Source organism: Lotus japonicus, chromosome 4 (assembly GCF_012489685.1).
Source record: "Lotus japonicus ecotype B-129 chromosome 4, LjGifu_v1.2".
Classification (NCBI taxonomy): Eukaryota; Viridiplantae; Streptophyta; class Magnoliopsida; order Fabales; family Fabaceae; genus Lotus; species Lotus japonicus.
This window is the reverse complement of record NC_080044.1, coordinates 76,680,466-76,691,650: the sequence shown is the minus strand read 5'-3', so window position 1 is coordinate 76,691,650 and position 11,185 is coordinate 76,680,466. Positions and strand designations below refer to the sequence as shown.

At 36.5% G+C, this 11,185-nt stretch overlaps 2 protein-coding genes across 2 annotated transcripts; both read right to left on the bottom strand.

Annotated features, from left to right (window-relative positions):
* Positions 1–3,343: 3,343 nt before the first annotated feature.
* Positions 3,344–6,688, bottom strand: LOC130711807 (legumin B-like). Its single transcript, XM_057561554.1, has 4 exons — positions 6,406–6,688; positions 5,866–6,077; positions 4,426–5,155; positions 3,344–3,890 (listed from the first exon to the last, which is right to left on the bottom strand). The coding sequence occupies exons 2-4, from the start codon at positions 6,059–6,061 to the stop codon at positions 3,737–3,739; spliced, it is 1,080 nt and encodes a 359-aa protein (XP_057417537.1). The 5' UTR covers positions 6,062–6,077; positions 6,406–6,688; the 3' UTR covers positions 3,344–3,736.
* Positions 6,689–8,536: 1,848 nt separating this feature from the next.
* LOC130715229 (legumin B-like) lies at positions 8,537–11,173 on the bottom strand. The gene is made up of 4 exons (XM_057565306.1): positions 11,014–11,173; positions 10,448–10,655; positions 9,377–10,106; positions 8,537–8,784 (listed from the first exon to the last, which is right to left on the bottom strand). Exons 2-4 carry the CDS (start codon positions 10,641–10,643, stop codon positions 8,631–8,633), a joined length of 1,080 nt encoding a protein of 359 aa, XP_057421289.1. The 5' UTR covers positions 10,644–10,655; positions 11,014–11,173; the 3' UTR covers positions 8,537–8,630.
* Between the last annotated feature and the right edge of the window lie 12 nt (positions 11,174–11,185).

Sequence of the window (11,185 nt, the reverse complement as noted above, 5' to 3'; positions counted from 1 at the left end):
TGGGAAAGAATGGAGGCTTTCAAAGATGCCGCTTCGGTAGTGAGATCATCAACAGTCTTGTTCAAAATTTGCTTTTCTGAGGCCAAGGAGTTCGCCTCTTCCTTCATTTTTTGTGTTTCTTCTTCCTTCGCCTTAAGTAAGGCTTCACCTTCTTCCAGAGTCTTTTTCAATTTTTCAAGTTCTAAAGCCAGGTCAGCGGCTTTCTTCTCGTTAGCCTTGTTAGATTTTTCCAACAGCTTCATCGTGGACTTCAGTTTTTCATTTTCTTTTTCTTTATCTTCCAGCTTCTTAGCGTTAGAAAGCCCATCAAAGCTGCTGGACTCAATTTCTATCATCTTGGAAATGGCAGCAATTTCCAAACTTTTAGTCATGACGGCTTGGCAGGCTTCTTGAAGCCCAATTTTCCTCATCTTTTCCTTATCAGCTTCAAATACAAGGTTGGTCTCCACAAGGGAGTTGAAGTTGATGCGGGAATCCCATAAGGAAGTGATTTCTTCTGAAGTCATGTCTTCGAATTCTTTCAGTTCGTGTTTCCACGAGGGAGGTGGAGCGCTGGAGGAACCATATTGGTTCGCCCCTTTGGTTGTAAATTTCTCCAGCGAAATTTGAATGATGGCTTTCTCAGCAGACTTCTCAGTATTTTGGTTTTTCTTTCTTCTTTTCGGGGCTGGATTCTTTTCAGTTTCAGATTGACTCCCTTCAGGTTCGTTCAGAGACTTAGCAGGGGATTGCTTTTTCTTCAACGCTTGTTGTTCGCGGCGGAAACGTAGGATGTCATCTTCAGAAAGGCGAGACATCTTCGCTGAAAGTTGTAGAATAAGAAAACAACGTTAGGATCATACATGGTTATTTGGGGCGAATTAGGCCAAATAGAATGTTCTTACCAACATATTGGGCTAAGTTTCTTTTCTTGAATGCTTCATAGAAGTCATAAAGGTTCAAGTGAATCGTTGACAAGAAGTCAATTTCATATTTTTCAACAGGGGTAAGAGAGGATTCGGGAACTGTGTGGATAAGTTGGGGCTTATCGGTCCAATAGAAGGGGAATCGAGGGGTCCCATCGTCAAAGTAAAAAACATCTTTACTTTGTTCGGATTCTTTTAGTTTGAAAAACTTGGATTTCCAGTGTTTAAAGTTACTTCTAAAGAGGGTGAATACCCCACGCCCCCTGGCAGAGGACAAGGAAATATATTCCCCTTTTACCTTCATGCCAGTAGTTTCAAAGAAAGAGAAAAACTTTTTGCACGTGGGTATTATGCCTAAGCAGGTGCATAGTAATTCAAAAGCTCGAAGGTACGCCCAACCGTTAGCAGAAAGTTGAGTAGGGGCGATATTCATCAAGGTTAGGCTTGAGCAAGTGAAATCTGGAAGGGGAAGTTCGTAGTCAAGGTCTTGAAACATAGTTTTAAAAAAGTAAGTATGGTTTTTACCGTTGGGGTCGGGCTCACCGAAACAGCAGGGTTCGTCGGGGGCGCAGGCAACTATATCTAAGTGGGCATCATTACCGTCAGCCCTAAAGTTATATTGGGTTATCAAATCCATTACTTTGGATACAGTACGGAAGTCGCTGTATCTAGTAGCAACCGCCCGAGAGATCCATAAAGAGTCAGCGGCTGGAGCCTCTTTACGTTTCTTAGGTGATTTACGAAGATTTTTTACAACCATTTTTGGGGGCAGGGTTCCCTGAAAATCAAGAGGAAATGGGGTTTGTCAGGTAGGAATTTTTAGTGAGTAAGTGACGGAGTGGGGTGGATATTTAAGTTTAAGTTTGGGGGAAATTATCTATATTCAGAAAGTAATTGGGTGCTGTGAGTTTAACAGAGAGGGGGTTTAAGAGAAGTTGAGGGAAGTAGGATATGAAAAATAAAGAAAAGTTGAAAAGATGAGTAAAAGTTTAAGAGAAGAAGAGATTACCAGGAAGAGAGGTGATAAGATCTGGAAGGAGATGGGAAGTGTTTCTGGCGAAATTCCCAGAAATTCTTCAAGTACTCGAGGCAAGGCAGTGAGTATTCGAAATTCCCAGAAATTCTTCAAGTACTCGAGGCAAGGCAGTGAGTATTGTTTAGAATTATAGAGAAAGTTACTAAAAAGTTGGGAAGGTAGAGAATGGTAAGAAAAAGATTTTGAGTCGCGTTTTATAGTGTTGGTGGGTTCCAGGCGCGTCGATTCATCTTTAGGCAGAATCGATGAGCTTTGAAACGTGTCTCTTTAAGGGCCTTTAATTTTTACCTTGAAAACATTTCTGGAAAGAGAACAGGTTTGCCTGTAGATAGAGTTAAGGATAGGTAATTATTGCTTTTGTACCGTTGGTAGATTTATGTCAGTGGAGATTAAATGCTGAGCGGAGGCGAATTTTGGGAAACGTCAGGCGTCGTTTCACCATGAGGTTTCAAATTTCAAAATAGTTGCATATCTTATTTGCGATTATGATAGGAATGTGACAGTGAAGTGATGGGAGGAGATTTCAGTCAGAATCTTAAAAAAGAGGGCAGGTGGAGTAATTTTAGTAATCAACAAGGGCGAAGCTTCTTTTTGCTTATTGAAGAAGGCGAAGCTTCCTTTGTTTGCTACAGGGGCGAGGCTTATGTTTAGGCTTATGTTGTTCATTATGTGACATCTTTTGAATATAACAGTTATTTAAGTTTAGCGATTTTTGACTTTAAACGTTTAAGGGCTTTGAGTATTGTACTGTGGGCTTGCTTAAAAGACACGCTGCACCTTAAAATGGCTTTTAAGCTTGGGTGTCTTGTGGGCTTGTGTACTGTTATTGGGCTTACAATATTTGTATCAGGTGGGCTTACCGAATTTGTACTATTGGTCCAGGCAACCCATGACCCGAACGGGTCAAAACTTCATAATATATAAAGAGGACATCGCCCATGCGGTGGGGGATCCAACACTTTTTTACTCATTTGCTATCTTGTCATTTTCTACTTTGGTTGCTTAATTGCTTAGCCCTGACCGGAGATTTAGACCGGAACAATTGTTAATGCTTTAACTTGTCAAATTTTGTAGAAGAAATCGCTTATGAGTATTTGAAAATTTCCTTCTTTCTTTATCATTTCTAGTCTATGTTTAAACTTCTTAGCATTTTTATTTTACCTTTCAGTTTTCCGTGTATAACAAAAAAACATACCATTTCTAGAGTCTTTTATGCAGTGGTATTTTGCCACCACCTGTGTGACCTTTAATTCAGGGGATACTTCACTAACAACAAATTGTAATAGCGGATAATGAAGAAAGTGTCAAAAAATTGAGCATTTCTCCCAACCTCTTAAAGGTTTGTCACATTTTTTTTTGTTTAAATCTGCTCAAACTTTTCCACTTACTGATCATTGAAGACTGTCCAAAATCACCAGGAGTGATATTACAATACAAACAGATAAAACATAACACATTAAGATTAAAACATGTTCACTCATACTAAAAATCATACTGAGAATATCACTGGGGCAAGCTCACTTTAAGAACGAGTCTAACAACACTTAGAATTAAAAGATACCCAGCTTTTTCTTGGCACAACACTTTGCCACATTGGAAGTGAGCCACCCCCACATGTTGAGACATCACTCTTTGACAAAAGAAAAAGAGTTGGGCTTGTATATCGTGGCATAACACCAAGATAGCAACCAAACCTACGACTATCACAACCACAAGCTAAACTGTTTGTTTTGACCCAAAAACAAGCCAATACTGTTTTAATTTATTTATTTTTAATGACACAACAGTGCATCATTCAAGAGGAAGGGGGGATGATACTTGAGGTTTTCTTGATCTTGGATATGAAAAGCTTTTGAAATTCTGAATCCACTTTAAGAGACACTTCTTGCACTTCAGGTGCTAAGGAGCCCCAAACTGATGCCTTACCAGAGAACTCTTCAAACAAAGGCCTGCAAATAAATATACATACAATTATTTTCATCAACACTCCTAATTTACATGTCATACTTTAAGAGTATAATCAACCATTTTTATTTCATCTCATCTTTATTTGCTACTTTATGGTGGATTAACACCATAATAGGAAAACATCAGATTGAGTAAAAGTGATTTTGAATGGCAAAATAGATGTTTGAGACCCGGGGAAGTAATTTAGATTTCATATTAATTCTGTTAGAACTTAGAAGTTACATAGAGTAAGTAGATGTTGCATTGAAACATTTATAACTTGATTTCACAATTAATATTATTCTACAAAAAATTTGTTTTCATAAATTATATTCAAATATAAACCACTTCGCTTTCAACTCAGCGTTACTATAATCAATATTACCAAAATCAATTCTGACAACACCGATCAAAGTGCGTTTAAAAACTTGGTATGTTTCCACATTTGGGAAAGAAGTGGTTTTTGACACTAGCAAAAATATTCCAAAAAGATTTAAAAGTATATCAAACATGCTGTTGAATCCAAACAAGACTTACTTTTTAGTTGTTACCATAGTGTAGCTCTCCATTCCTTCTTCCCCTGCAATTTGAGCAACCACAAAGAACTTAGGCACAAGAAGCAAATGACCAGCCTCAACATGACTGTCCAATGCAAGCTTTCCATTCAAGCCCACAATTTCAATCTTGCCACTTCCTCTAGCAATGTACATCAATTGAACAGCAGGGTTTGCAAGGTATGAAGGTGCCTTAACAGCATTAGGTTCTAGCTTCACTCTAATCACACTTAACCCAACATCCCCAATAAAAGGAAACTCTTCCTCTGTTAAAGTTTTAACTAATCCACCATTTTTAACTTCAACTTCAGGGGTTGCAACATCTATGTCATAGACTAGCTCTTTGGTGAGGTTAATTTGGGGTTTTGGCATGGGTTGGTTTTTATCTAGCTTGATTATCACAACCTCATTTTGGCTTTTGGTTAACTTGCTCACCTCATCATCATTGTTCAAGTGATACGCTTTGCTTGTTAGCTCTGTGGAGAAAGCTCCTAGAATTCCTTGAACTCCAGATAGAAAGAAATAGGAGAAATCGCCAGGAACATGAGCGTTTGAAGTGTCCCCAAGAAAAGTAATGATGAGATCTGAGTCTCCATCATTGAACCACCATGAAATTGCTCCAAGAGGTACTGGTATCACATCTCCCTGCTTGAGCTTCAAAACCACCTCTTTTCCTGTGTTGGGAAGTATCATCCCAACTACGCCATCAGTTCCTGCATGTTTGTTATGCAATTAAGGAAGTTTGACTCAGTAATTAGCAAAGTTATCAGAGAATTAATACAATTATACATCAGTGAGTTCATTAAATGATTGAACATGTAAATGTATGTTTGGATTTGTGTTGAACTCAACATCCATCCATGTTTGTATCATCATGGTAGAATCTTATATCTTAGGTGATACGCAAACAGGAAACCAAACGGGCTAAAGATCAATTACCATTGTTTCTCACTACTTTACATGTCAATAATGTCATCATATATTCTCCTCGCATTATCTCTTCTCACAACCAAACATATTACTAATAACATGTTTGAAAATCCTCGCACAATTATCCTAAAGCCAAAATTAATTATGAGAACAAAAAAAATTGTGAGCAGTTTCTGTGATCTAGATTCATTGCAGTAGTTGGTTCCTGCAGCTACTGCAATTAAGTTTCGTACTTTCAGAAGTTTTGGGAAAACAAATTGTGTTAGATTCACTTTCAAAAATATAAATACACTCCGAAACTTGAACTTTAGTAACACATAAAAAAAATCGCTTTTCAAAAGTGCAAAATTTGACTGAAAATGAAGTAAATCTAAATTTTAAATTTTGTATGTCAGAATTGATTCTTAAGAAAAACAATGAGTTAACATGCTAGAAGTTAATGTACAGAAAAAAAAAAAAAAAAAAAACTAACTAGAAATGATAAGGCTCTGACCTTCAACGATATAACCAATTTTGGAGATATCTGCATAATGAGGAAGAGCAAGGCCCCTAGGCTGAAGCACAAAGCGACCAGCACCCACATTGGTCTTAGCCAGAAGTGGAACTTGAGAACTTGTCCATGTGTAGTAACTACCACCATCTGCTTCAATGAATGGTTGTGCTGTCTTTGGTGTTAAGTCCATCTCCATTGATTTTTTTTTTTCCCTTTAATTTGCTCATCATCATAGGCATTATTTCAAATAAATTAGTTAGTGCTCCAATTATATTTGTAATTTTTTTTGAATGAAGTAACTCTTATAGATTCGTTGATAATTTTTTTCTTTCTGTTTTTATAGATTTGTTATTTATTTTCAGTTGAAGCACATCTTAAAAGTTAGATCTTTCATATTCAGTGCATCTCAAAAGCTCAGGCTATCTAATTCAGCTGATGGACAAATGAAAATTCTGCACTCATAGTACATAAGCAACTCTTGATCTTTGATATACAAGATTAGAAAAACCATAAATACATAGAAACCAATCTTGAACATACCTGTGATCTAGGTGGAAGTAGATACTATAAAGACTTTGCACAAACCACCTTCTTCCACGCCTTCTTCCTTTTTTAGTGAATCAAGAGACTAAAAAAAACAGAGCAAAGAAGAACTCAGCAATGTGGGGAGATCCTTCGTCTATGAACATGGTGAAATTCTTAGCTTTGCTCTTGTAGCTCACATTTATGACCAAGAGAGAAGGAGAATGAGGTTTGGTTGTGACTCTGGTGAGTGCCAAGTGCGTAATGAAGGTTGGTGATTTTTGAGGTTGTGGATGTGTGTTGTACTGTTGTAGGTAGGATATTGTATTTTTAATGTTTTTGAATAAAGATAGATTATTTTTAAAGTGAGCTTAATCAATATCATCCAAACCATAATCATTTTTTTTAAATCACATTAGTTACAAATCATCAAGATATAAATCACGTGTACTTAAACACAATTTTATTCAAAATCAGATTAATTCAAACACTATATTTCTAACGAAAATCCAAACAGATACTTAGAATTAAGGCTTAATTGCACTTTTGGTCCCCCAACTATGGTCTTCCTGCGAAAATCGTCCCTAAACTTCAAAATTAGCAAAACTCGTCCCTCAACTATACACACAGTTGCACTTTTGGTCTTCCGTTAGCATTCCGTCAGAAATCTAACTGAAAATGATGACATGGCCTTTCTTAATTAATTTTAACTGAAAAAAAAGTTTTTTTAATTAAATAACAGCAAGGTTTGACAAGTTGGTTTTTATTATTATTATTATTATTATTATTATTATTATTATTATTATTATTATTATTATTATTACTTAACTCTATTATCAACTGGTTTTATTGACAAGTGCTTTATTCAATCAAAATATTCAGTGTATGAAGGAGACGAGCGATGCAACAAAACCATCCTTGATTAGTAAACTTCCATACTCGAAAGAAGTTTCTTGTGGTGGCTATCACACCTGTGTCTTGACAAGTAATTCATCAGTTTTTAGCCTAACGCAGGGTTTAACCCATCTTCTCCATCTTGGTTCTGCTCTGGGTTATACCCTCCGCCACCTCCTGAACCAGATCTGCGTGGCGAACCAAAATGACAGTGATGAGATGGTGAAGCTTGCGGCCATGGGAAAGGGAGGAGCTTGGTGGCTGGCTGTGCAGATCTATGGATGGGCTGACTGGGTTCGATGTATCTCAGAGGTGATGGTTGGCTTCTTGTTGTACCACTGATTCTCATCTCTCTGTGTTTGTGCACCATAGCAGAACCAAGATGGTTATGTTTCTCTGAAAATTGAAGATGGAACAGCCAGATCTAGTTCTACCGCCGCCACTACTCCTTGGTACCATGTTGTGGTCGTAACTCGTCCCTAGTGGGTTTTGGGGGTTGCGGCAGGGATGAAGTTTTGGGTGATTTGTTTGGGGTGATGATTCTGGGTTCTTCATTCTGGGTTTTGGGGTGATGATTCTGGGTTTTGGATTGATGATAGAATTTAGGAAAAATAACTTAGATTTTTTTTTATGACAAACACGTATTAATTTCCTTTTAATTGGTCTGGAAATTTCATCTTGTATATATGCAGTGATGATGATGGGTATTTTGATTATGATTTTGGGAAAGGTTCCAGTGATGTTAGGGAAAGAGGTTGATGAAAATGCTCACTGTAATATTGAGGAAGATGAAGAAATTTGGTGACTGAATTGTGAATTGTGACGGATTATCTCCGTCACTAGTCCCAAAAAATAAAAATTCTATTTCTTAATTATATTATTAATATTTTTCAATTAAAATATTATTAAATAATACCACATCAGCAATCTGTTAGATTTCTGACGGAATGCTAACGGAAGACCAAAAGTGCAACTGTGTGTATAGTTGAGGGACGAGTTTTGTTAATTTTGAAGTTTAGGGACGATTTTTGCAGGAAGGTCATAGTTGGGGGACCAAAAGTGCAATTAAGCCTAGAATTAAAAGGTACAAACGTTTTGGTGGGAAAAAGGTAGCCAGCTTTTTTTTGGCACAACACTTTCTCACATTGGAAGTGAGCCATCCCCCACATGCATGTTGGGTAGCCTTAAGGAGTTGGGCTTGTATATCGTGGCATAACACCAAGATAGCAACCAAACCTAGAGATACTCATACAACTATCACAACCACAAGCTAAAATGTTTAATTTGACCCAGGAACAAGCCAATACTGTTTTTAATACATTATTTTTAATGATACAGGAGTGCACCATTCAAGAGGAAGGGGGGATGATACTTGAGGCTTTCTTGACCTTGGATATGAAAAGCTTTTGAAATTCTGAATCAACTTTAAGAGACACTTCTTGCACTTCAGGTGATAAGGAGCCCCAAACTGATGTCTTACCAGAGAACTCTTCAAACAAAGGCCTGCAGATAAATATACATACAATTATTTTCATCCACACTCAGCCTAATATACATGTCATACTTTGAGAGTATAATCAACCATCTTTATTTCATTTCATCTTATTTGATACTTTATGGATTCTCAAATGGATTAACACCATAATAGGAAATGTATGTAGATGTATACTGCATATGCTAAATGTGTGTTTGGTTCACAGCTGAAAAATCTCAGATTAAGTAAAATTAATTTTGAATGACAAATAAATGTTTAAGACTCATTTTGGAGAACTAATTTAAATTTCATATTAATTATGTTAGAAGTTACATAGAGTAAATTTTGCACTGAAACATTTATAACTTGATTTCACAATTAACATTACTCTACAAAAATTATTTTTTTCATAAATTATATTTAAATATAAATAACTTCGCTTTTAACTTAGCGTTACTATATTCAATTTTATCCAAAATCAACCATGTTCTGACAACACCGATCCAAAAAACTTGCTATGTTTCCAAGTTTGGGAAATTAGTGATTTTGGAAACTAGCAAAAATATTCTAAAATGAATTAAAAGTATATCAAACATGCTGTTGAATCCAAACAAGACTTACTTTTTAGTTGTTACCATAGTGTAACTCTCCATTCCTTCTTCCCCTGCAATTTGAGCAACCACAAAGAACTTAGGCACAAGAAGCAAATGACCAGCCTCAACATGACTGTCCAATGCAAGCTTTCCATTCAAGCCCACAATTTCAATCTTGCCACTTCCTCTAGCAATGTAAATCAATTGAACAGCAGGGTTGAGAAGGTATGAAGGTGCCTTAACAGCATTAGGTTCAAGCTTCACTCTAATCACACTTAATCCAACATCCCCAATAAAAGGAAACTCTTCCTCTGTTAAGGTCTTCACTAATCCACCATTTTTAACTTCAATTTCTGGGTGTGCAACATCTATGTTATAGACTAGCTCTTTTGTGAGGTCAATTTGGGGTTTTGGCATGGGTTGGTTTTTATCTAGCTTGATTATCAGAATCCCATTTTGGCTTTTTGTTAACTTGTTCACCTCATCATCATTGTTCAAATGGTACACCTTGCTTGTTAGCTCTGCGGAGAAAGCTCCTAGACTTCCTTGAACTCCAGATAGAAAGAAATAGGAGAAATTGCCAGGAACATGAGCATTTGAAGTGTCTCCAAGAAAAGTAATGATGAGATCTGAGTCTCCATCGTTGAACCACCATGAAATAGCTCCAATTGGTACAGGTATCACATCTCCCTGCTTGAGCTTCAAAACCACCTCTTTTCCTGTGTTGGGAAGTATCATCCCAGCTACACCATCAGTCCCTGCATGTTTGTCATGCAATTGAGGAAGTTTGAGTCAATAATTAACAAGTTATCAGAGAATTAACACACACATTTGCATTTTTGAAAATTTTTGGATTATATTTTTTGTCTTAAATACACTTATAGAAATATAATAAATACACTCTGAAACTGAATTTCGAGAAGAAAAAAAACCGCTTTCCTAAAGTGAAATATCCAAAAGTGAGAAATTTGACTGAAAGTGAATCCAAATTTTAGATTTTCTTGTGTACCCTTATAATTGATTCCGAGGAAAAAAATGGGTTAGCATGCTATAAGTTAATGACCAAATAAAAACAAACTAGAAATGATAAGGCTCTGACCTTCAACAACATAACCAAATTTGGAGATATCTGCATAATGAGGAAGAGCAAAGCCCCTAGGCTGAAGTACTAAGCGACCAGCTCCCACATTGGTCTTAGCCAGAAGTGGTACTTGAGAACTTGTCCAACTGTAGTAACCACCACCATCTACTTCAGTGACTGGTTGTGCTGTCTTTGGTGTTAAGTCCATCTCCATTTTTTTCCCTAGCTATGCTCATGACCAAAGGCATTATTTTAATGAATTAGTTAGTGCTCCAATTAGATTTGTAAAATTTATATATTTTATAAAATTCATTAAATGAAGTAACTCTTATAGAACTACAGGACCACTAAATATTCGTTGACTTTTTTCTCTGTTTTTATAAATTTGACATTTATTTTCAGTTTGAAGCACATCGTATAAATTAGATCTTTCATATCCAGTGCATGATCCCAAAAGCTCAGGCTATCTAATTCAGCTGATGAACAAATGAAATTTTTGCACTCATAGTATATATGCAACTCTTGATCTTTGATGTAAAGGATTAGAAAAATCATAAATTCATAGAAATTAATCTTGAAGGTACCTGTGATCTAGGTGGAAGTAGATATAACGAAGACTTTGCACAAACCACCTTCTTCTTTTCTTTTTAGTGAAACAAGAGACTAAGAAAACAGAGCAGCAAGCTCAGCAATACAAGGGGATCTGAAAATGTCCACGCTAGGACATCAAGACCGAGCTATACTATATATAATAAA